Below are 27,129 nucleotides of genomic sequence, written 5' to 3'. Positions count from 1 at the left end.
AGGCAGAACACTCTTTGACATAAATCATAGCAATATTTTTTGGATCTGTCTCCTACAGCAAAAGAAATAAAAGCAAAAATAAACAAATGGGATCTAATTAAACATAAAAACTTTTGCACAGCAAAGGAAACCATTGACAAAACGAAGAGACAAGCTATGGAATGGGAGAAAATATTTGCAAATGATATGATCAATAAGGGGTTAATATCCAAAATATATAAAGAGCTCATACAACTCAGCATCAAGAAAAAAACCAACAACCCAATTAAAAATGGGTAGAAGTCCTAAATAGACATTTTTCCCGAGAAGACATACAGGTGGCTAACAGGCACATGAAAAGATGCTCAACATCACTAATCATTAGAGAAATGCAAATCAAAACCACAATGAGATATCATCTCACACCTGTTAGAATGTCTACAAATAACAAATGTTGGTGGGGATGTGGAGAAAAGGGAACCCTTGTACACTGTTGGTGGGAATGTAAATTGGTGCAGCCACTATGAAAAACAGTTTAAGGTTCCTCAAAAAACTAAAAATAGAACTACCATGTGATCATGCAATTCCCACCTGGGTATATATCTACAAAAAAAGAAGACAATAATTCAAAAAGATACATGCACCCCAATGTCCATAGCAGGATTATTTACAATAGCCAAGATATGGAAGCAACCTAAGTGTCTGTCAACAGATGAATGGGTAAAGAAGATGTGGTGTAATATATAAAATGGAATATTACTCAGCCATAAAAAAGAATGAAATTCTGCCATTTGCAACAACTTAGATGGACTTAGAGAATATTACCCTTAGTGAAATAAGTAAGACAGAGAAAGACAAATACTCTATGTTATCCCTTATATGTGGAATCTAAAAAATAAACCAATGTACATAACAAAGCAGAAACAGATTCACAGATACAGAGGACAAACTATGGTTGCCACTGGGGAGAGTGAAGCGGGGAGGGGGCAGAACAGGAGTATGGGATTAAGAGATACAAACTACTATGTATAAAATAGATAAGCAACAAGGATATATTGTACAGCACAGCGAAATATAGCCATTGTTTTGTAATAACTTTAAACTGAGTGTAAGCTATAAAAATATTGAATCACTATGTTGTATACCCAAAACCAATATAATATTGTAAATCAACTACAATTTATTTATTTATTTGTTTGTTTGTTTGTTTATTTATTTATTTTTGCGGTACGCGGGCCTCTCACTGCCGCGGCCTCTCCCGTTGCGGAGCACAGGCTCCGGACGCGGAGGCTCAGCGGCCATGGCTCACGGGCCCAGCCGCTCCGCGGCACGCGGGATCCTCCCAGACCAGGGCACGAACCCATATCCCCTGCATCGGCAGGCGGACTCTCAACCACTGCGCCACCAGGGAAGCCCAACTACAATTTAAAAAACATACTTTTAAATAATCAAATGGGTTGAAGAGAAATTCACAAGGGAAATTAGAAATAGTTTGAATGGAAGTAAATGAAAACACAGCATATAAAAATTTGGAGGATACAGCTAAAGCAGTGTTTAGACAAAACTTTGTAGAAATAAATGCCTCTGTTAGAAAAAGAAAGATCTTAAATAAGCCTCCACCTTAGGGAAAAAATTAGCAAATTGAACCAAATCAAGCAGAATGAAAGGAATAATATAAGAGCAGAAGTCAATAAGATTTAAAACAGAAAATAATAGATAAAATTGATGAAACCAAAAGCTGTATTGTTGTTACTGTTTGAAAAGATCTGTGCAGTTGAGAAAACTCTAGCCAGGCAGGTCAAGACACAAATTAACAATATCAAGAATGATAGTGTAGACATCACTTCCGATGCTACAGACATTAAAACAAGATAAAAAGGGAATATTCTGAAGAAATTTATGCCCATTAATTTGAAGGGTTAGATGAGATTGACAAATTACTTGAAAGTCAAACTACCAAAGCTCCCACAAAAAGAAATAGATAACCTAATTGTCCTATACCCATTGAATTCATAGTTTAAAATCTAGTAAAACATGAAAAGGATAATAGATTTTAACCAAGTAAGTTTTATCCTGGGTTCAGCATTGTAAACTCAATCATTTAATTCACCATATCAACAGATTAAGTGACAAGACTCAACATCCATTTATTATAGAAACTCTCAGCTAAACAGGAATAGTAGGGAAGTTCCTCAAGCTGATAAAGGCCATCCACAAAAATGAAACCTACACCTAATATCATTTTTAATGATGAAAGACTGAATGCTTTCCCTCTAAGGACATAAACAAGTCAAGGATGTCTACTCTCACCACTCCTGGTCATCATCATCCTGGTGGTCCTAGCCAATGCAATAAGGCAAGCAAAAGAGTGGGAAAAGACATATAGAGTGAAAAAGATCAAATAAAACTATCTGTATTTGCAGAGGACACATGATTCTCTATATAGAAAATCCAAAGAATCTACAAAAAAGTTATGTGAACTAATAAATGAGTTAAGCAAGCCACAGTATACAGGTCAATATTCAAAAGTTGATTATAGTTCTACATGCTATCACTGAAGTTCAATAACAAAAAATACCCATCAATAGTGATAGAAGTCAAAATAGTTGTTAACTCTGCAAAGGTGGCATTGACTGGAAAGGAGCACGAGTGTTGGAAGTGTTCTATATTGTGATCTGGGTAGTGGTTATATGGGTTGGAACATATATAAAAATTCATCACCCTGTTTGTTTAAGATTAATGTACTTCACTCAGTTTATTGTATGTATGCTATACCTCCAAACTTTTGAAAACGTTCAGTCTAACAAGGGTGATTGGAAACCATCTCACATACTATGGTAGATGCCACCTGATACAAGATTCTGCCCATGGCGATAACCAAGAGATATTGTTGACTGACTAAATGAAACAGTTTGGAAACTTTCCATTACTTTGTTTAAAATAAAACCACAGTTGGTTTATATTGCACTGTATTTTCTGGTTAACTCAGTCATTAAAGTAAGGCAGGTAAACGTATTTGAATTAGATAGCAACAAGATTTTTCCAGGCTATTTGGGAATATCATGGTAATAATTTCAGGAAATGTAGACAACTCTAGTGAATGCATTTCAGGGTGTGAAAGTATTGGTGAGTTTATAGATTTTAAAATGTAAAAGATCTGTCTACAGGAGCTGGGATAACCTTCAAATTATAAGTAAAATTAATTTTCCTCAATAGGAAAATCTCCCCAGAAGAGAGATTAGAATAGAAGAGAATGATAAAATGTAATCACAGAGAATGTTGCATTTTTGCCTCTTTCTTAGGGGACTTCTCAGGTGATCCATGTGAGGCATTGCTTCTGCTGTATGAGTTTGAAGTTAAAGTCAAAATGAATGACCCATTACTGGACAGCTTCCTGGAATCAGTGTGGGAACTGCCTCATTTAGAAAGTAAAACATTGGAAACAATCGCATGTAAGAGCTATATTTATGTTTTTGGAAGGCTGGTACCCATTTAAATCGTACTACTTTTTTCTTTCTTCTCTCTCTTCTCTCTTTCCTCCAGGTGGGAAGCAATGTATCCTCATAGCACTTTGTTTCTACTTCTCTAATGGCATTCTCGAACTATTTTGTATTATAATCGGTTGTGCATTTATCTTTTTCTTTATATGAGATTATAGGCTCTTTAGGGTCATGAGTAATAATTACTTGTATTTTTTGTACTTATAAACCCTAGCAAAGTGCATTGCCCGTAATAGGTGCTCATATTTATTTTATGTGTAGAATCGAATAATATAACTACCCAATAGAGGTAGCTCAAACTTCAGAAAGTTAGTTTTGCTCAGCTAGTTAGAAATAGACAATCAGCTGCTTCACTAATCAAAAGTGATACACTCTTAGCCATTTATGAAAGTGTACAGAGAAATATTGGTGATATTTTTAACACAATTGCCAACCTCAAATTTGTCATTAGGCTATAAGTAGTATTTGGGGGCTCAGAGCCTCTATGGGGATATACTGCAAGAAATGGCCTCATTATGTTCCCTTTATATCTTTCACCCTCCTCCGGAACCTATGTGTGGCTAATAAAGGTATTAGGTACCACCAAGTGCACAAGAGTCACATTTGCCTTTCCTTGTCTTGCCAAGACAGAATTTCTAGGGACGTGGAGCTGGTGGCGTATACTTAATAGACATGTGATGGTGACCACTGTTCCTTGTATAATGGAACTCCAACTCTAGAGGCCTGGTAAATGCGTCTAGAAGTTTTAGGGGTTTTATCTCTGATACTTACTCTTATGTCAAGTGTTTCCTGTTTTTAATATTAGGCAGAAACAGTATATTTAGTATAAATCTGTTTTTGATTAGTACCCTTTTACTTATCTGCTTTCTGTTTCCTTCTTAGTGTGCCCCTCCTTCACTTTGGTTCCTAAGATTATTGCTTCACTTGTATGACTATGTGCAGGCTCACAGAAACAGTAGGTTCTCTGTTGATGTTTGCTGAAGAAAAAATATAACCTGGTGATCCTACCATGTTACTCTGCCCAGAAAGTAGAAGCTATCTCTGAAAGCCACCATGGATTCATTGTTTTATAAAATTCATTTTTGGGTTTTTTTGTTTGTTTGTTTTCATCTGTCTCAGGTCAGTTTCATTAGAGAAAGTCAGTTGTAACGTGGGATGAAAACTGTGATGGGTGAGATTATGGTATTCACAGTCTTTTTGCTTCCCTTCCTGTAGCATTAGCAATGGAAATGCCTGCACACTATCCTTCTATCGCTCTAAAGGCCTTGAAAAAGGCTTTATTTCTCTACAAAAGGAAAGAATCAATTGATGTTTTGAGATACAGGTTAGTAAATATAATTCAACACTGAATCCTAGTTTTTGATAGCCAGAAGTGCTATAGTCAATGTCCCACGTAAGTCATCAATCATACTCAACTGACTCAAAAGATGATTGGGCCACTCCTGTAATTCCTGGACTAAAAGGCCCTCAGAATAGCTCCGTATTTAGAGTTGTGTGATAGACCGAGGCAAGGTAAAGGAGTCTGGTTTTCCCAAAGGAGAAAAGAGGGAGAAAGTTGCTTCTTTGTGTGGGTCTGTGTATATAATAAAATTACTAATTAAGTACCTTTCTTTCTTTCATTACTGAATATGCCAAATATACAGAAAAGTGCAGAGATTAATATAACAAACACCAGTGTATCCACCACTCAAATTTAACAGATGTTAACATTTTGCTACATTTGCCTCATATATTTTGTTCTAAGCACCTTTCTTTAAGGACCAATACGTGCTGTACATAATATAAAGTAGTATTTATTGAAGATTTTATGTTCTCTATGCCTAGACATGGGGGAAAATATATATTGTGTGATTTTTCTCTGGAAAACTTCATTACAGTCTTCCTTTTCTGAGACATGAGAGAGCTCTCCTGGAATTACTCCCAATTTAAATCCCAATTCCCTTCCACATTTGAGGATGTAACGAGATGCTTTAAAGTATCTGTAGATTAAACCAGCTCATAAAATATAGTAAACAGACACAACTCCGTAGTTCAGGAAACTTAAAAAAAAAAAAGTGAAAGACAACCATAGGCATAATAAAAGGAAGGATTGGTCAGCCCCCTTTATATCTTCAAAAATCTGTCTTCTGAGCTTGGAGGCCAGATAAAATTGAAGGAAGAACAGAAGTGTTTTGAAGCTCTTAGTCTGGGATGAGATCCAGATTTTACTTATCTTAGCCATGAAGTCAATGATTTCTTTCCTTATGGGATGCGATTTCTCTTTTTGATTTTCAGCAAATGTGTGCACAGCTTGGTTAACCTCTTAGTGCCAGATGGGGTGCCGAGTGAAGAACTCTGTCCCCTGGAAGAAATTTGGGGCTATTTTGAAGATGCTCTGAGCCTTATTAGCCACACTGTAAGTCAAACAATGATATTAAACTTTAAGCTAATTTTAAAGGACTAAATTATCTTATGTATTAGAAATTACATAGAATAATGCTTTTTGATATGAGTTTTAATGTAAATAAATTTGTATTAAAATGTGGTTACGCACTTTAAAATTTCCCTGGGTTTGTGAAATGTAAATAGTTAAAAGTAGAAAATTTCTAACACAAGTATACTATGGATTAGGTCAAAGTAGCAGTACCATCTGGCATTTTGAATTACTTTGTATTTTCAAAACCTGGTAGAATTATTATTTCCCTGTGATGAGACTAACCCTTTGAAAAAGTTTATTATCGTTCCTGCCACTTCTGAGACAGGTAATAGAGTAAAAGGAACAATGAAGACCTGTGTTTTAGTCCCTCCTCTGCTGCTTTTTTTTCTTTTCAGTACAGGTTTATTCAGTAATTTTAAAATTAGCTTTATTAAGATGTAATTTATATACCATAATATTCACCCATTATATCTATATAATTCAGTGATTTTTAGTAAATGTATGGTCATGCAACTGTCACCATAATCCAGTTTTAGAATATTTTCATTACCCCCAAAATTTTCCCATTGCCCATTTGCAGTCAATCCCTGATCCCATTTTCAGGCCCAGGGAACCACTGATCTGCTTTCTATCTCTAGATTTTCTAATTCTAGATACTTCATATAAATGGAATCATACTTGTGACCTCTTGTGTCTGGTTTCTTTCAGTTTAGCTTACTGTTTTTGAGGTTCACCCATGCTATAGCATGTATCACTATTTCATTTCTTTTTATTGCTGAATGAATAGAATATTTTTATAGTCTGTTGAATTAGTATGTCACATTTTGTTTATCCACTCACTAGTTGATAAATATTTTGTTTCCACTTTTTGGCTATTACAAATAATGCTGCTATGAACAGTTGTGTCTAAGTCTTTGTTTTCAAAGGTTTGTTTTCAATTTTCTTGAGTACATGAATTAATGGGTCATATGGTAACACACTATTTAACTTTTTGAAGAACTGCGATCTGTTTTCCAAAGTTGCTGCACCTTTTACATTCCTACCAGCAGTGTATGAGGGTTCCAACTTCTCCACGCCCTTATTAACACTTGTTATTGTCCATCTTTTTTATTATAGCCATCCTAGTGGGTATGTAATGGTAGCTCATTGTGGTTTTGATTTTAATTTCCTTGATAGCTAACACTGTTGATCATTTTTTCACGTGCTTATTGACCATTTGTTTATCTTTTTTGGAAAGATATCTATTCAATTATTTTCCCATTTTTAAAATTGGATTCTCGGTAAGTTATGTGTTCTTTATGTATTCTAGGTACAAATCCTTTATCAAATATACTATTTGTAAATATTTTCTCCCAGTCTCTGGCTTGTCTTTTCATTTTCTTAATGGCAGCATTTAAAAAGCAAATATTCTGAATTTTGATGAAGACCAATTTATTATTTTTTCTTTTATGGGTCATGTTTTTAGTCATGATAAGAAGTCTTTGCCTATTCCAAATTTACAAAGATTTTCTTCTATGTTTTCTTGTAGCTTTTATACTTTTATTTCTTACATATAGGTCTGTGATTCATTTTGAGTTAATTTTTGTTTATGGTGTATGAGGTAAGGGTCTAAATGGTTTCTCATTTGTTTGTTTTTGCATATGGATATTCCTCCTCTGCTGTTTGACTTCAGTCTTCTCATTTGTAAAATGGAAATAATACCCTTTCTGACTCCCACACTGAGGTTTTAAGGATCAATTAAAATAATATGTGTTGTGAACTTTAACAACTCATACACAGATAAGGTAGTATTGTTATTATAAGGGAGCTATAAAATATTAAGAAGGTCAAATGGCTTGCTTAAAGTCACACAAAAAGGGCTTCCCTGGTAGCACAGTGGTTGAGAATCTGCCTGCCAGTGCAGGGGACACGGGTTCGAGCCCTGGTCTGGGAAGATCCCACATGCCGTGGAGCAGCTAGGCCTGTGAGCCACAACTACTGAGCCTGCGCGTCTTGAGCCTGTGCTCCGCAACAAGAGAGGCCGCGATAGTGAGAGGCCCGCGCACCGCAATGAAGAGTGGCCCGCACTTGCCGCAACTAGAGAAAGCCCTCACACAGAAATGAAGACCCAACACAGCCAAAAATAAATTAATTAATTTTTTTTAAAAAGTCACACAAAAGTCATTATTTGAGTCCATGTTAATATCCAAGGCTCCTGACTTGCCCAACTGCTTCTTCATATACAAACGTCTGCAAACCACAACAGATGGTGGAACAATATAGCAGGGTGACAACCTGGTACAAACTAGCATCATCTTACAGAAACCCAGAATTCTGGAGCTATGTAATTATGGCCTGTGTAAATTTAAGTTAAAAAAAAAACTTTAGCATTGAACATTTTGGAGATATATACATCTTTTTTTTCCCCTCATCTTAACTTTCTTTTGGGAAGAAGAGAAAATTAAATTTCTAAGCCATGAGCCTCATCTGGACCTTCAGATGTGTTTGCCATAGTAACAAATACAAACTAAAATTAAATTGTACTATAAATTCAAATTGATCAATTTCCATAGTCGCTATATAAGGCCAAAACTGCTCTGAGCATTTTGTTTTTGCCACTTTTATTCTATCTAATGTATTACTGTTCCATCTCTCCGAATCTTGGGTTGCCTGTTAGAGAGGTTAATATTTTTTTTTTTTACTTTTTTGACCAGCCTCCCATCCATTATTGCTAATTCCCTGAAACATGATGGGATAGTTAGCTTTTCTATACAGAGATTAATTTAATAACCCTCTTGACTCTTTACATAGTATATGTTGCTTTTTACTGTTTGCTTGAATGTGCTATGCATCCCTTTTGTTTTAAATACTTGGAAAAAATTTGCCCTTATTTGACTTTTCTGATGACCAGTCACTCATTCATTATTTATTAAGCAGATAACCTTTATCAGAGTGGATCCTTCAGTTCATCGCTGAATCCCCAGAACCTGGTTTCTAGCACAGAGCAGGCACTCTGGAACTACTTAACAAGTAGTTAAGCCTGATTTTAATGAGCATAAATACTTTTTTAAAAAATTAAGCAGACAACATTTATCAAGTGCCTCCATACAGTGGCAAAATGGCTATTGCACAAATATAAAACCTCAGGCCCACACTATCATACTTTACATTTTACAAAGCATTCTTACATCCATTATTTCATTTGACAGCCCCACCCCCCAGTAATTCTGTGAAGTAGGCAATGCTGGTATTATCCTTGATATACAAATGAGGAAATTTTTAAGATTCAAAAAAGTCAAGTTACCAATTTGCCTAAGTTCATATGGCTAATGAATAAAAATCAGAACTAGAACCGTCTGACCTCAGTTCCAGGGCTCTTTCCACCAGAACACACGTCTTATTTACCTGCTCTTGCTAGGAATTTCAGTTCAAAGGAGAGGCTCAAGTTGGTATCTAGTACACTTTTTGCCTAGCCCTATATCCCAAAGATTTTCTCCTCTTTTTTTAAGTTTTATAGTTTTATATTTACATTTAAGTTATAATACATTTTAAGTTAATTTTTGTATGAGATGTGAGATTTAGGTTGAGGTTCATTTTTGCTGTGATAGCCGGTTGCTCTAGCACCATTTGTTGACAAGGCTGTCTTTCCTCCATTAAATTGCTTTTGTACTTTTGACAAAAAATCAGTTGGGCATATTTGTGTGAGTCTCTTACTGGGTTCTCTATTTTCTCTATGTGTCAATCCCTCTGCCAGTACCTGATTACTATAGCTACACAATAAGTCTTAAAAGCAAGTAGAGTGGGGGCTTCCCTGGTGGCGCAGTGGTTGCGCGTCCGCCTGCCGATGCAGGGAAACCGGGTTCGCGCCCCGGTCCGGGAGGATCAAAGGCATTTATGAGGCAATTGAGGAAACTTGAACACAGACTGGGTGTCAGACATTAAGGAATTAAAATCCTGGGCCTCCCTGGTGGCGCAGTGGTTGCGCGTCCGCCTGCCGATGCAGGGGAACCGGGTTCGCGCCCCGGTCTGGGAGGATCCCACATGCCGCGGAGCGGCTGGGCCCGTGAGCCATGGCCGCTGAGCCTGCGCGTCCGGAGCCTGTGCTCCGCAACGGGAGAGGCCGCAGCAGAGGGAGGCCCGCATACCACTGAAAAAAAAAAAAAAAAAAAAAAGCAAGTAGAGTGATTGTACCCACTTTATTGTTATTAGCTGTGTAGTTCCTTTGCCTTTCTATATATATTTTAGAATAATCTTGTCTAAATCTACAAAAATTCCTCCTGGGATTTTGATAGGAATTGCATTAAACTATATGTATATGTTTCCTAGAACTGTGATAACAAATTAGTACAAACTGGGTGACTTATATAACAAGAGAAATTTATTCTCTCACAGTTCTGGAGGCTAGAAGTCTGAAATCAAGGTGTCAGTAGGCCATACTCTTTCTGAAGGCTCTGTGGGGAGGATCCTTCTTTGCCTCTTCCTGTCTTTTTGTGGTTGTTGGCAAACCTTGGTGTTCCTTGGCTTACAGATTCATAACTCCAGTCTCTGTCACCACATGGCATTCTCCCTCTGTCTTTCTCTTTTTCTTATAAGTACACAGCCATTATTGGATTAAGGGTCCACTCTACTTCAGTATGATCTCAACTTAGTTACATCTGCAGTGACCCTATTTCCAAATATGGTCACATGATGAAGTACCAGGAAGGACATGAATTTTGGGGGAGGACTCCATCGAACCTAGTACACTGTATCTCAGTTTAAAAAAAGAATTGACATCTTTATTATATTGAATCTTCTAATCCATGAACAGGGTATGTCTCTTCATTTATTTAGATTTTTTGTTTCTTTCATCAGTATTATGTAGTTTTCAGCATACAAATCCTGTACATGTATTGTTAGATTTATATCTAAGTGCTGTGGGTTGGTTTTTTTTTTGAGTGATTGTAAGTGGTGTCCTGTGTTAATTTCTAGTATGAAGAAATGCAGTTGATATTTCTGTGTTTATTTTGTATCCCACAACCTTGCTGAGCTCACTCATTTCAGGAATTTTCTTTGAAGATTCCTTAGGATTTCCTATGTAAACAACCATGTCATCTGCAAATAGGGGACAGTTTTATTTCTTCCTTTCCAATCTATATGCCTTCTCTTTCCTTTTCTTGCCTTACTGTGCAGACTAGAACTTTCAGCACCATGTTAGTTAAGAGTAATGAGAGTGGATATTCTTGCCTTGTTCACTCTCTTAGGGGGAAAACATTCAGTCTTTCACCATTAAGTATAATGTTAGCCGTAGGATTTTTGTAGAAGCTCTTTATCAAGTTGAGGAAGTTCCCACTATTCCTTTTTTCTGAGAGTTTCATGAATGAGTATTGAATTTTGTCACATGCTTTTCCTGCATCAATTGATATGATCATGTGATTTTTCTTCTTTAACCTGTTAATATGGGGGATTACACTGACTGATTTCAAATATTGAACCAGCCTTGCATCGTTAGAATAAACCCCACATGGTCATAGTGTATAATTCTTTTTTTTTCTTAGCATTTTTATTGGAGTATAATTGCTTTACAATGGTATGTTAGTTTCTGCTTTATAACAAAATGAATCAGTTATACATATACATACATCCCCATATCTCTTCCCTCTTGTGTTTCCCTCCCTCCCATAATTCTTTTTATATATTGCTGAACTCTGTTTGCTAGCATATTGTTAAAGATTTTTTATCTATATTCATGTGGGATATTGGTCAGTAGTTTTTTTTCTGTACAGTCTTTGGTTTTGGTATCAGGGTAATACTAGATTCATAAAATAAATTGCAATGTGTTTCCTCATATTTTTGGAAAAGATTGTGTAGAATTTATGTCAGTTCTTTTCTAAATGTTTGGTAGAATTCTGCAGTGTAACTGGGCCTGGAGATTTTTTTCAAGAGTTTAAAACTACATATTCTATTTCCTTAATAGTTATAGACTGTTCACATTATCTATTTTATATTGGGTGATTTGTGGTAATTTGTGTTTTTCAGTGAAGTGACCCATTTCATCTAAGTTGTCAAAATTTTTATATATATATATAAATTGGTATGACCAAGGCTGACAACATCAGCATTTTATTTTTTAAAATTTATTTTATTTATTTATTTTTGTCTGCATTGGGTCTTTATTGCTTCATGCGGGCTTTCTCTAGTTGGAGCAAGTAGGGGCTACTGAGCAGGGGCTACTCTTCGTTGCGGTGCACGGGCTTCTTACTGTGGTGGCTTCTCTTGTTGCAGAGCACAGGCTCTAGGCACATGGGCTTCAGTAGTTGTGGCATACAGGCTCTATAGAGGGCAGGCTCAGTAGTTGTGGTGCACGGGCTTAGTTGCTCCATGGCATGTGGCATCTTCCTGGACCAGAGCTTGAACCCATGCCCCCTGCATTGGCAAGCGGATTCTTAACCACTGTACCACCAGGGAAGTCCCCTAAGTTGTCAAATTTATGTGTATAGAGTTCTTTGTATTATTATTCCCTTATTATTCTTTTGATGTGTGCAGGGTCTGTAGTGATATCTACTGTTTTATTCCTGATATTGATAATTTACATACTCCCTTTTTTTCTGTAATTCTTGCCAAAAGTTAGTAAATTTTATCCACCTTTTCAAAGAACCATCTCCTCCATTGATTTTCTCTGTTGCCTTTGTGTTTTCAGTGTTGTTGCTTTCTGCTCTTTATTATTTACTTCATTCTGCTTGCTTTGCATTTAGTTTGCTCTTCTTTTCTAGGTTCTTGAGATGGGAACTTAAATTACTGAGACCTTTCCTCTTTTCTAATGTATGCATTTAGTGCTGTAAATTTCCCTCACCGAGCTCCTTTAGCTGTAGCCCACAGATTTTGCTATATTGTATTTTCATTTTCATTTACTTCAATGTATTTTTTTATTTCCTTTGAGACTTCTTCTTTGACCCGTAGATTACTTCATAGTGTATTGTTTAGTTTCTAAGTGTTTACAGATTTTCCTATTATCTTTCTGTTATTGAATTCTAGTTTTATTCCATTGTGGTCAGAGAACACAACTTGTATAATTTCAGTTATTTAAACTTCTTGAGATTTATTTTATGGCCCAGCATATGATCTTAGTAAATGTTCCATGGGCACTTGAAAAGAATGTGTATTCTGCTGTTGTTGGGAGGAGTAGTCTATAAATGTTGATTAGATCTCACTGGTTCATGGTGTTGCCAAGTTCTTGTATACTTTTCCTTATTTTCTGGCTAATTATTCTATTATTTGTTGAGCAGGCATATTGAAATCTTCAACTATAACTGTGGAGTTATCTAGCTCTTCTCACTCCTATTGGTTTTTGCTTCATATTTTGTAACTCTGTTATTGGATGCATACACATTTATGATTGCTATGTCTTCTTTGTGGATTTCACCTTTTATCATTGTATAATGTTCCTCTATGTCTCAAGTAATTTTCTTTGCTCTGAAATCTATAATAACTAATATAATATTACCACTCTTGCTATCCTTTGATTACTGTTTATATAATATACCTATTTCCATCCTTTTACTTTCAACCTGCCTATAATGTTACATTTGAAGGAAATTTCTTGTAGCCAGCATATAGACAACATATTTTTAATCCACTTTGCCAATCTCTCTTTATTAATGTTCTCTCTTTTTTAATTATATTAAAAGTTTCAGGTGTACAACATTATAATTCAACATTGGTATACACTACAAAGTGATCACCCCAAAAAGTCTAATTACCATCTATCACCATATAATTGGCTCCCTTTACCACTTTTGCCCAATCCCCAGCATTCTTCCCCTCTGTTGAACACCAATCTCATCTCTGTATCTATGAGTTTGTTTTCAATTTGTTTTGTTTTTCATTTGTTTTGTTTTTGTTTTTTAGATTCAACATATGAGTGAAATCATAGCCTACTTATCTTTCTTCTTCAGACTCATTTAGCATAATGCCCTCAATCCATGTTGTCACAAATGACAAGATTTATTCATTTTTATGACTGAGTAGCATTCCATTGTGTGTGTGTGTGTGTGTGTGTGTGTACACACACACACACATATACACATATATGTCACATCTTTATCCATTTATCCATCCATGGACACTTAGATTTCCCCATATCTCAGCTATTATAAATAATGCTGCAGTGAACATAGGGGTGCATATATCTTTTTGAATTAGTGTTTCATATTCTTTGGATAAATACCCAAAAGTGGAATAGTTGGATAATATGGTAGTCCTAGTCTAAATTTTTAAAAGAATCTCCATAATGTTTTCCATAGTGGCTCTACCAATTTACATTCCAAACAACAGTGCACAAGGGTTTTCCTTTCTCCATGTGCTCGTCAACACTTATTTGTCTTTTTGAAAGTAACCATTCTAATAGGTGTGAGGTGGTATCTCATTGTGATTTTGATTTTCATTTCTCTAATAATTAATGATGTTGAGCATCACTTCATGTATGTGCCTCTTGGGCATCTCTATGTATTCTTTGGAAAAATGTCTACTCAGGTTCCCTGCCCATCTTTTTTTTTAATAAATTTATGTATTTATTTATGGCTGCATTGGGTCTTCATTGCTGCATGCGGGCTTTTGTCTAGTTGCAGTGAGCGGGGGCTACTCTTCATTGCGGTGCGTGGGCTTCTCATTGCACTGGCTTCTCTTGTTGCGGAGCATAGACTCTAGGCACATGGGCTTCAGTAGTTGTGGCACACAGGCTCACTAGTTGTGGCTCTTGGGCTCTAGAGCACAGGCACAGTAGTTGTGGTGCATGGACTTAGTTGCTCCATGGCTTGTGGGATTTTCCCAGACCAGGGCTTGAACATGTGTCCCCTGCATTGGCAGGCAGATTCTTAACCACTGTGCCACCAGGGAAGTCCCTGTTTTCTTATTATTAATTACTGCCTTTTTTTTCAGCTTAGAGAATCCCTTTAACATTTCTTGTAAGGCCTTCTTAGTGGTATGAACTCCTAAAGGAGTTAAAGCTTTTGCTTATCTGGAAAACTATTAATCACTCCTTCAATTCTGAGTGATAACCTTGCTGGGTAGAGAATTCATGGTTGGAAGTTTTTTCCTTTCAGCACTTTGAATATGTCATGCCACTCTTTTCTAACCTGTAAATTTTCTGCTGAAATATCTGCTGATAGTCTTATATGGTTTCCCTTGTATGTAATAAGTTGTTTTTCTCTTGCTGCTTTTAAGGTTCTCTCTTTCTCCTTAACTTTTACCATTTTAAGTATAATATATCTTGGTGTGTTTTTCTTTGGGTTCATCTTATTTGGAACTCTCTGGGTTTCCTGGACCTTGATGTCTGTTTCCTTCCCCAGATGGAGGATGTTTTCAGCCATTATTTCTTCAAATAATTTTTCCAGCCCTTCTTCTCTCTCTTCTCCTTCTGGGACCCCTTTGATGTGCATATTAATACTCTTGATGTTGTCCAAGAGGTTCCTTAAAATATCTTCACTTTTTTAAAATTCTTTTTTCATTTTTGCTGCTCTGAGTGATTTCTTTTGCTTTATCTTCCAGCTCACTAATTCTTCTACTTCATGCAGTCTGCTGTTAAACCCCTCAAGTGTATTTTTTAGCTCAGTTATTACTTCTGTTTGGTTCTTTCTTATATTTTCTCTTCCAGTATCCTCCCAAGTGTGGTGAGCATCTTTGTGACTATTACATTGAACACTTTATAAGGCAGGTAGTTTATGTCCATTTCATTAAGGTCTTTTTTCTGGGGATTTGTTCTTAGGTTTGGAACATATTCTTCTGTCTCTTCATTTTATCTGACTCTATGTTTGTCTATATATATTAGGCGAAACAGCTACCTCTCCTGGTCTTGAAGGAGGGTTCTAGTGTAGCAGATGATCCATGGGGCCTGGAAACACATTCTCCCCTGGACATCAGAGCCAGACACTCAAGAGGTGTCCCTTGTGTGGGCTCTTGTGGGGCCATAGCTGCTAATGGGGAGGGTGAGGCAAGGTGTGTGTGCTCACCCCCTTGGTTGTAGCATAGCTGTTTCGTGGAAGGTTGGGGATGAGGCACATGCCTGGCCTGGTTGCAGAACAATTGTTGCATGGCGTGGGGGTGGACTCAGGGTTCTCTCATGGCCTAGTTGTGAGATTTCTGCACAGGTGGACAGTACACAGGGTACCCGCCTGGTCTGATTGCATCGCAACTGCTGTGCTTAGGCAGTTGGGGGGGTAGTGCTCTCACCTGGCCCAGGTGTGGTGCAGCTGTTGTGTGAAGTGGGTGGGTGCTCAAGGTGCTCACCCAGTCAGGCTGTTTTTTTGCACAGTGTGCAGAGCATGCCCAATGGTGTAACCAGGCTAGAGGGAGGGCACCAAAAATGACACCTGCCAGCTCTGTCACCAGCAAGTTAGGATATGATTGCAAAATGTTGTCAGCCACGAAAAGACAACCCTCAGAATGGGAGAAAATATTTGCAAATGAATCAACGGACAAAGGATTAATCTCCAAAATATATAAACAGCTCATGCAGCTCAATATTAAAAAAGCAAACAACCCCATCAAAAAAAATAGCCCCAAGTGCCCCTGATTTAATCCTTGATCCTCTATAGTGTGTTCTCTTATACCGCAACCAGAGTGGTCTTTTAAAACTTACATCTGATAATGTCATTTCTCCATGCAAAACCTTCCGGCACCTTCTCATCTCACTCAGAATCAAAGCCTGGAAGGGAACTGGAAACAGCAAGATCAACTTGTAGTTTACTGTGGAGGGGATGTGGGTTCAAGAGAGTTATGTTTTTTATGTTGATAAGAATTTATCTGATTGACAAAAAATCTAGGAACAATAAATGCTGGAGAGGGTGTGGAGAAAAGGGAACCCTCTTGCACTGCTGGTGGGAATGTAAATTGATACAGCCGCTATGCAGATCAGTATGGAGGTTCCTTAAAAAACTACAAATAGAGCTACCATACGACCCAGCAATCCCACTACTGGGTATATACCCAGAGAAAACCACAATTCAAAAAGACACATGCACCCCAATGTTCATTGCAGCACTATTTACAATAGCCAGGTCATGGAAGCAACCTAAATACCCATCCTCAGACGAATGGATAAATAAGATGTGGTACATATTTACAATGGAATATTACTCAGCCATAAAAAGGAACGAAATTGGGTCATTTGTTGAGACGTGAATGGATCTAGAGACTGTCATACAGAGTGAAGTAAGTCAGAAAGAGGAAAACAAATATCGTATATTAACGCATACATGTGGAACCTAGAAAAATGGTACAAATGAACGGGTGTTCAGGGCCGAAATTGAGACACAGACGTAGAGAACAAACGTATGGACACCAAGGGGGGAAAGCCTTGTGGGCGTGGAGGTGGTGGTGTGATGAATTGGGTGATTGGGATTGACATGTGTACACTGATGTGTGTAAAATTGATGACTAATAAGAACCTGCGTATAAAAAAATAAATAAAATAAAATTCAAAAATAATAAAATAAAATGGTAAAGCGTTCTGGCATCTGGCAGCCCAGAGAAAACCACAATTCAAAAAGACACATGCACCCCAATGTTCATTGCAGCACTATTTACAATAGCCAGGTCATGGAAGCAACCTAAATACCCATCCTCAGACGAATGGATAAATATATATTTACAACACTGCTTTTCCAATTTTGTCTGAAGAGCCATGTCTTGGAAACTATAGATGTGAACTTTTTTCTATTAATATAAAAGTCATTGTCTTTCAATAGGGTAATATATTCTACTTATAGCTATTTTGGTGTGTTTTTCTTTTCAGTCTCTTCACGTTTTTCTTTATTAAAATGTCATGTTTACTTTCTTGTATATTCATTCCTCCATATTCATGCATTAAATCATTCAGGATATTTATTAAGCAAAAAAAAAAAAAAAGAAAAGATGCTCGACATCAGTAAATATTGGAAAAAATTCAAATCAAACTACAGGGTATCAACTCACACCAGTCAGAATGGCCATCATTAAAAAGTCTACAAATAATAAATGCAGGAGAGGGTATGGAGAAAATGGAAGCCTCCTACACTGTTGGTGGGAATGTACATTGGTGCAGCCACTGTGGAAAACAGTATGGGGGTTCCTTAAAAAACTAAAAGTTACCATATCATCCAGCAATCCTACTCCCAGGCATATATCTGGAGAAAATTCTAATTTGAAAAGATACATGCACCCCAGTATTCATAGCAGCACTATTTACAATAGCCAAGAAATGGAAGCAACCCAAATGTTCAACAACAAATGAATGGATGAAGAAGATATGGTGTGTTTGTGTGTGTGTGTAATATATATTTGCATACATATACACACACAATGGAATATTACTCAGCTATAAGAAAAAATGAAATAATGCCATTTGCAGCAACATGGATGGACCTAGAGATTATCATATTAAGTGAAGTAAGTCAGATAGAGAAAGGCAAATGTTATGTTATCACTTACATGTAGAATATTAAAAAATGATACAAATGAACTTATTTACAAAACAGAGATAGACTTACAGACCTAGAAAACAAACTTATGGTTACCAAAGTGGATAGCGGAGGATGGGGGGAGATAAATTAGGAGCTTGGAATTAACAAATACACACTACTAGGTATGAAATAGATAAACAACAAGGACCTACTGTATAGCACAGGGAACTACACAGTAAGTCCCCTACATACGAACCTCCAAGTTGCAAACTTTCAAAGATGCAAACGTGCATTTGCACGTCCAATCATGTAAGGCGTGAGTGAAATTGCAGCTTGCCCTCCGTCTCCTACTGCTGATGATCCTTCAGCTCTGCCATCTCCCACCTCCTCTCCCTCCTCCAGTCAGTAACTCTTCTTGCCTGTTCACTCAATGCCAACCCCTGTATGCCAGCTGTTGTACTGTACTCTTCAAGATACTGTACTGTAAGATTAAAAATATTTTCTTTATTTTGTGTGTTTGTTTTTTATGTATTATTTGTGTGAAAAGTATTATAAACCTATAATTGTACAGTACTGTATAGCTGATTGTGTTGGGTACCTAGGGTAACTTTGTTGGACTTAGGAACGCGCTCTCAGAATGGAAGTCATTCGTATGTAGGGGACTTAACTGTATTCAATATCTTGTAATAACTTATAATGTAAAAGAATCTGAATCACTTTGCTGTACATCTGAAACTAACACAACATTGTAAATTAACTATACTTCAATTTTTAAAAATGGTTAAAAAAAAGGAACCCCAATGAGAGTAACTGTTGACTTCTCACCAGAAACAGTGGGGATCAGAAGGCAGTGACATATTCAGAATGATAGGAAAAAAGTAACAGCTAACCAGGAATCCTATAATCAGCAAAATTATCTCACAAAAATGAAGATATTAACAGATAAAGAAAAACTGAGAATTTCTTGCTAGCTGACCTGCCTGCAAGAAATACTAAAGGAAGTTCTTTAGGTTGATAGCAAGTGAAACAAAAAGCATTGGTAATTAGCTAATTATACAACAGTATAAATGCATATTTCTTTTCCTTTCTTCTCTTGTATTATTTAAAAAGCAAATGTATAAAACATAATTGTTTGCTGGGCTTTTATCATATAAAATGTAATATAAAAATAACAGCACAAAGAAGGAAGGTGGGAGCCAGTTTGGAATAAGGAATGACACTAGAGAATAAGCCATGGGAAGAAAGGAAAAGAACCAGAAATGGTAAATAAGAAAGTTAATATAACAAATTATAAATATATACTTTCATTCTTCTCTTAGCTTCTTTGAAGCACATAAAATTATATGAAGTAATTAAAACTATTATTGTTGCATTGTCTATTTCAAAACTTACCACAAAGCTATAGTAATCAAGACAGTGTGGTACTGACATAAGGATAGACATAGAGATCAGTGAAATAGAATTAAGAGTCCAGAAACAAGCCCTCACCTTTATGGTCAGTTGATTTTTGACCAGATTGTGAAGACTATTCAATGTGAAAAAGTAGTCTTTCTAACAATGATTCTGGGACAAGTGCGTAGCCACATGGAAAAGAATGAAGTTTGGACCCCTGTCTCGAAATGGATCAAAGACCTAAATGAAAGAGCTAAAATTATAAAACTATAATTATATATAAGCTAAAATAATAAAACTTTTAGAAGTATAGGCTTAAATCTTTGTAACCCTGGGTTAGACAGTGTTTTCTTAGATATGACACCAAGAGCACAAGCAATAAAATAAAAAATTAATTAGATATCAGCAAAATTAAAACTTTTCTGTGAAGGACCATCAAAGAAGTGAAAAGACAACCCACAGAATGGCAGTAAATTTTGGAAATCATATATTTGTTAAAGAACTTGTACTTAGAATCTGTAAAGAGCTCTTACAACTCGATAATGTAAAGACAAATAATTTTTTTAATGGGCAAATATCTGAGTAGACAGTTCTCCAAAGAAGGTATTCAAATGACCAGTAAGCATGTGGAAAGATTCTTGACATATTAGTCATCAGAGATAGGCAAATCAAAACACAGTGATCTACCACTTGACACCCACTAAGGTGACTATAGTCAAAAAGACAGATAATAACAAGTATTGACAAGGATGTGGAGAAATTGGTGCCCTCATACACTGTGTTACTGTACAGTGGTACAGCTGCTTTGGAAAACAGTCTGGCTAAGTTCCTTAGAAAGTTAAACATGAAGTTACCATATGACCCAGCAATTTCTCTTCTAGGTATATACCCATAAGAAATTAAAACAAATGCCAGCAAACACTTGTACACAAATGTTCATAGCAGCCAAAAGTGGGAGCAACCCAAATGTCTATCAGCTGATGAATGGATAAACAAAATGTGGTATTTCCATACAATGAAATATTAATTGGCCATAACAAAGAATGAAGTATTGACACATGCTACAACATGGATGGACCTTGAAAACATTATGCTAAGTGAAAGATGCCGGTCATAAAGGACTACATTACTGTGTGACTCTGGACATTTATCTGAAATATCCAGAATATGCCAATCTATAAAAGACAGAGATGGGGGTTATTGGGGGAGATGTGGAGTGACTGCTAATGGGCATGGGGGTTTCCTTTTAGGGGGATGAAAATATTCTACAATTGACTGTGGTGATGGTGGCAGAACTCTGTGAATGTACTAAAAGCCATTGAATTGTACACCTTTTTTTTTTTTTAGCAACTTTCATGGTTTGGATGCTTTTTTTTTCAAATTTATTTATTTATTTATTTTTATTTTTGGCTGTGTTGGGTCTTTGTTTCTGTGCGAGGGCTTTCTCTAGTTGCGGCAAGTGGGAACCACTCTTCATCACGGTGCGGGGGCCACTCTTCATCGCGATGCATGGGCCTCTCACTATCGCGGCCTCTCCTGTTGCGGAGCACAGGCTCCAGACGCACAGGCTCAGTAGTTGTGGCTCACGGGCCTAGTTGCTCCACGGCATGTGGGATCCTTCCGGACCAGGGCTCGAACCCGCGTCCCCTGCATTGGCAGGCAGACTCTCAACCACTGCTCCACCAGGGAAGCCCTGTATACTTTTAAGTAGATAAATTGTATGGTATGTGAATTATATCTCAGTAAAGCTGATGTACACAATATTCACTTCAGGAACCCTGAAGAGAGCCTAAAAAGACAGCATTTGTGTTCCAAAACACGTACAGTTTTGTTAGAGATATATATGACTGCCATGTTTATTAAGATGTTGAAGACAGAGAAAACTGGCTTCAAATATGAGCCCCAGAAAATCATAAGCGCAAACATCTCTACTTGCTGGCATTGATTTGTATGTTACCACAGGCAAGCCTATGTTGCACTGGGGTGAGTAGCTGCACGGTTGCATTTCTTCGTTGGAGGTGAATGATTCTCCTGAGCAGTGCTGGACATGAGAGTAGCTAACGCAAATGAAAATAAAACTCCTCCGGTTCCCTAACTCATTGAATGGCACCATCATTCCTCCAGTTGCCCAAGCCAAACATCTCGGAGTCATCCTCAATTCCTCCCTCACTCCCATTTCTAATCTATCACTAAGTCCTGTCAGTTCTGCCTCCTAAATATCGTATATTCATTTACTTTTTCCCATCTTCCACCATCACCAACCTAGTTCAGGTTATCATCTCTTACCTCAGCTACTGCAAGAACCTTTTAGCTGGTCTTCTTGCATCTCTTGCTTTCTTCATTTCTCCATCCAGCAACCAGAGTGATCTTTTAAATTTTCGAATATATGTGATTTTGCTTAATCTTCTTCAGTAGTTTCTCATTGCTCTTAAAAACGAAAATCCTAAACGTGGCCTACAAGGTCCTGTGTACCTGTCTGTCCTCATCTTGAGCCACTCTTTCCGTCACTCTCTGTACTGCTAGCCACACAGTGCTCCACTAATTACTACCTCCTAGACAAATTTGATGGTGTCTTTCTTTACTCTGGCCTTCATTATTGACCACTGCCGCCTTATTGAAATTATCTTTTCTTTTGTCCTTTATGTTCTCATCACTCTTCTGTGTTATCTTTTCCCTCTTGCCACCCAACTATGAACATTTCCAATATTCTCTACTCTTTCCTTCTCCATATTCTATACTCTGTCCTTTAAGTGGATTGATATTTTTCAACTGTTACCTGAGTTCCAGTCCATATCTGCAACAGCCCACATGATATCGCCAAAGTTACCTCAATCTCAACATGATTAAAATAGAAGTTAACATTATCTTGATCCTTTATCCCCAGAAACATTTCCTTCCAATTTCTTCTTTCAGTGGTATCAGCATTCTCTCATCCACTCAAACTGTGTACTTCAGAGCTATTTTTAATTGACCTATCTTCTATTCCCCAAATCAAATCAGTTACCAAGTTCTACTGATTCTTCCTTTAGAGTGTTTCTTTCATCTTTCCATTGTCACTATTCTATTTCTGACCCTCATCCACTTCATTCTTCGTCTCTTACAAGTCCATTTAAACAGTTCTCGCTGTATGTGTTTTCTCACACTCACGTCTGTTCTAAACACCACTGGCATTTCAATCTTATTTAGAACTCCAGTTTCATCATATAACTTTCCTTCTCAAAAAGTTTCAGTGACTTCTCATTGCCAGCAGAATAAATCCCAAAATCTGTGGCCTGTTAATGCAAAACCCTTAACACTCCAGCCCGATGTTTCACAAATTACGTTCCACAAGATGTTAGTAAATGATCTACATACTCTGGATTAAACAAAGTTACATGGTTTCTTCACTGTAAAAGTTCCTAAAACTTTTAATGAACTAATGTGCATTAAAACTCTCCAAGAGGTTGTATATAGAATGCAGCATTTCCAAAATGTATTTGACTAAAGAACCCTATTTTTATACACCATCTGTTAACATTTTTCATGACACTAATGTTCTAAGGAAAAGCATCTAGGAAGTGCTTAGGTATCCCCATCCTACATTTCCAGTCCTATTTCCCATTAATTTCCCTACATCAATTGTCTGCTTGGGCCAAATGACTATTAGTCCCCCTGAGACGTGCTTAGTCTCAAGCACAATCTGAGTCTTTATTGATTCTGTTCTGCCCACATGGAATGCCCTTCTCTTTCTCTGTATATATTTTTTAAGTTGAGATACAGTTCATATATAAAATTCACAATTTTAAGGTATACAATTCAGTGGTTTTAGTATATTCACAAAATTCTGCAACTATCACCAGTATCCAAATCCAGAACATTTTCATCACCCCAAAAAGAAACCCCATAACCATTAGCAGTCACTCCCCATTCCCCTCTCCCCCAGCCCCTGGCAACTACCAATCTGCTGTCTCTCTGGAATTGCCTGTTCTGGACATTTCATATAACCTCTCTATAGCTAGATATCCTGCTCATCTACTCTAAGATCATGTCTATTTGTTCAGTCATTTGTTAAGTCATTCAGTTAAAATCACAACACGGTCATGTGTCAGGCTGTGAATACTCAAAGGTAGATGACATTCTGCCTTTAAGGAACTCCCAGCCTAGTGAAGGAGACAGACAATAGGTGCCGTGAACAAAGTGCCATAGGAACAAAGTGGTACGATAATAAATTGTGGAGAGTCAGGCAAAGCCTGACTGAGGAGGTAGCATTTTAATAACTGGATATTAATTCATTTGTTCATTCATTCATAAATTCATTCATTCATCAAATATCTACTGGGCCCTTATTATGTGCCAGGCACAGTGTTGGACTCTGAGGATACAAAGATGAAGAAGAAAAATTCCCTGTACTCAAGGAGCTCAGCCTGGAGGAGATACATATTTACACAGTTTCAGAACAATGTAATATAAGTTGTATTAGAGGAATGTAAAGCTTGCTATGGGAACAGAGAGAAAGGAATAACTAACTCCGTTTGTTAATTTGAAGAAAAGGTAGAAGTTTACCAAGTGGATAAAGATTGGGTGGGGGGGTGGCATTTCAAGCAGAGAGACTAGACCTCTGACTGTGCCAGCCCAATGCTCATTTGTTTGACTGAGCTGGAGCACCTAATGCCTGTGTCACTCTGACTAACCCTTAATCACATTCCTCGTGTGGTCCTCTTTATACGTGGATGCCTTGTCTCCCCAGAGGCATTATGTGTCATTTAGGATAAGAGCTTTGTCTTATCACTCTTAGCACCCTCATTCTCATAGTGTTTTATGCATAGTAATTTTTTATAGATCCACATGGGTGGAAGGACAGCTGAGATATTGTCATTGACACTCTCAAGAACCTGCTGCCCAGGTCTTCTGTCACATGTCCCCCTTCAAGGGCCTGAGACCTCTTGTGTAGATGAAGGACTTTAACATGGAATGAGCACACAAGTGCTCCCTCTGTGGTCCATCTCCTTAGACTAATCCTTTTTGCTATTGCAAAATCTTGTGATCAGCCATGTTAAAAGGCAAAGGGACCATCTTAGAAATGTGCCCTGTGTTCATAGCTAGGTAGATACTGTCAACACTAAAGATCATTTTTAAATTACAGTCAGTTGACTTGAAGTACAATAAAGCAGATTACACTCCATAATCAGTTTTTGCCTTCAAAGTGGAATCTGAGGTTTCCCGGAGAAGGAATTCTGCCTCAAGATTCTAACAGAAATTCTGCCTGGGTTTCCAGCCTGCTGGCCTGCCCTACCAATTTCAGACTCAAGATCACAACATCAAGTCTTACCTGATTTTATAGCCTGCTGGCCTACCCTACAGATTTCAAACTTGCCAGCCCCTACATTGTGTGAGCCAGTTCCTTAAAATAAATCTCTCTATACATGTGCAAAAAATAAAGATTAATATAATTTCTATTCCAAACACAGACTGATTCAGGTCCAGGAAATTAAGAGATTCAATAAAACTGCTGCTTCACAACCTTCTCTGAAAATTAGAGATAGGTAATGGGGAGATAATTGACTGAGGACAGCAACAAGGGAAGCCCCAAACAGGATACAGGTTTTTCTCCTGCTTCAGAAAGACAGAACTCAGTCCAAGAGCGAGCGCTTCATTGCTTTTTTTAGTGTGTATGTCACTTCATGAGGTCTTGCTATGGAGCATCCTACAGCTGACAGACTTTCAAGGTGGTCTCCTCCTACTTTCCAGGAGCACAGGATTGCTCATGGGGGCCGCGGGCTCTTTCCTCAGTGCCAGCAGAGCACCCATTGTTTAATAATACTGGGATGGAGCCCTGATAGAGTCAGGGCTACAGTGATTGTGACAGTAATAACTGTAAACCCACTGTTCTTGGATTTCAGGAAGGCTACCCAGAAATGGAGATTGTCTGGCTGATGATCAAGTCCTGGAATATTGGAGTATTTATGTACGGCAGCAGCAAGTATATATCTAGTGAAAAATGGTGTGGCCTGGCACTGCATTTCCTTGACCACCTTGGCTCCCTTAAGAGAAACTATGAAACTCAGGTGAGGAGGGAGAGGGCTACGGGTGGATGGCATGACTCAGGGACAAAGAGGTTCTACATAGCTCTCGTTAAGGACACAACCCCTACCTTCCTTGGCTAGGAAAGGATCTTGACCATTGTTCCTCTCAGTGGTTCCACAGAAGTGCAAGAGTTATGGGACTATAAACAGTAATTTTTTATAGTGAAAACCAGGAAGAATGGTGAACAAGGCAAACTTAGGAATAGCAAATGGAATCTAATTAAGAAGAATGCCAAGAGTGAGTTCTGGAAAGATGCATCCCTGTCAATGCCAGTGCACATAGGGAAGGACCAGCCTCCGTGCAAACAATGACTGTTTAAAAAGACATTTTCTGCAGGAACTATTTTGAGTAGCAGACTTCTGGGCCCTTAGCTAACCAGGAGAGGCTGGATAGAGAAAAAGTTTTTGTATCAAATAAGAGCAAAGGATCTTTTATGTTTTAAGTACTTCCTCCCTTCTTCTGCCTATCTCTAGTGAACAGACCTAGTGTCATGGGATCCCTTTTCCCCAGGTGAGTACTGTATGTTCTTCCCAGAGTGGTGCCTCAGGTCTCAGAAGGTAAAGGTTGGACTCTCATGCCATCACCATGGGTTTGGGGAGATTTCCCACATTTCCTTTCCTCTCAAGAAATCTATTTGCTGTTCTCTTTCCCAGATGCATATTCTGTACAGTGAGCTTGTGGAAACATTAGATAAAAAAAAAAGGCCCACTTGTTAATGAAGAGTGAGAACTGCTGGAACAGAGCAAGCTGACAGTGACTTGAAGATGTGTGGTCCTGAGATGTTGAATATTTAAATTCTTACCAAACTTACTCTTGAGTTTTTGTTTCTGTTTTCTCCTGCCCTGTTTTCATGTTGTTAAATGATGTTTTCGAAAATAAAAGCATTTTGACTTTTACTGCTGTGACCAGCTAATTTCTGGGGGACAAATGATTTTTTCCAAAGTACTAAGGAGCTAAGGAACATTTTATATATATATATATATATATATATATATATATATATATATATATATACACACACAGAAATAGCCCATGTGAGAGTAAGATGATTCATGCCCCATGTGAACAAAAGGGGATGTTCATCCCAGTCCCACACAGGTTGCATTTTATTCGAGAAGTGCTCAAATTCACAATACCTGAAGATAACAGAGAACCATAGACTCTTCATCGGAAGGACCTTAGTGGTCTTTGGGCCCAGCATTGATCAGATTTCATGAAATCTGTGACATCCTTGAGACTTGGTTGTGCAGTCTGTATCACAGAACATAGCCTGTGACGAACTCCCGAGACAACGCAATCTGCCTTTTTTTTGCTAATTGGTAAAATACCCTTCCTCATACTGAACAGAAATTTGTCTCCCTGTAACAAGTTTGTTTCCTCTGTC

At 37.5% G+C, this 27,129-nt stretch overlaps 1 protein-coding gene across 1 annotated transcript in view; it reads left to right on the top strand.

The window, feature by feature from the left end:
- The window catches only part of TEX11 (testis expressed 11), a 374,728-nt gene extending 348,159 nt beyond the window's left edge, over positions 1-26,569 (top strand). Inside the window, exons 26-30 of the mRNA XM_028482531.1 lie at positions 3,282-3,431; positions 4,695-4,803; positions 5,754-5,874; positions 25,562-25,726; positions 26,399-26,569. Coding sequence (XP_028338332.1) covers positions 3,282-3,431; positions 4,695-4,803; positions 5,754-5,874; positions 25,562-25,726; positions 26,399-26,461 — 608 coding nt within the window. The 3' untranslated portion in view covers positions 26,462-26,569. The remainder of the gene's footprint in view (positions 1-3,281; positions 3,432-4,694; positions 4,804-5,753; positions 5,875-25,561; positions 25,727-26,398) is intronic.
- The last annotated feature ends 560 nt before the right edge of the window (positions 26,570-27,129 follow it).

This window comes from Physeter macrocephalus, chromosome 21 (assembly GCF_002837175.3).
Source record: "Physeter macrocephalus isolate SW-GA chromosome 21, ASM283717v5, whole genome shotgun sequence".
Classification (NCBI taxonomy): Eukaryota; Metazoa; Chordata; class Mammalia; order Artiodactyla; family Physeteridae; genus Physeter; species Physeter macrocephalus.
This window is presented reverse-complemented; position numbering and strand designations above follow the sequence as displayed.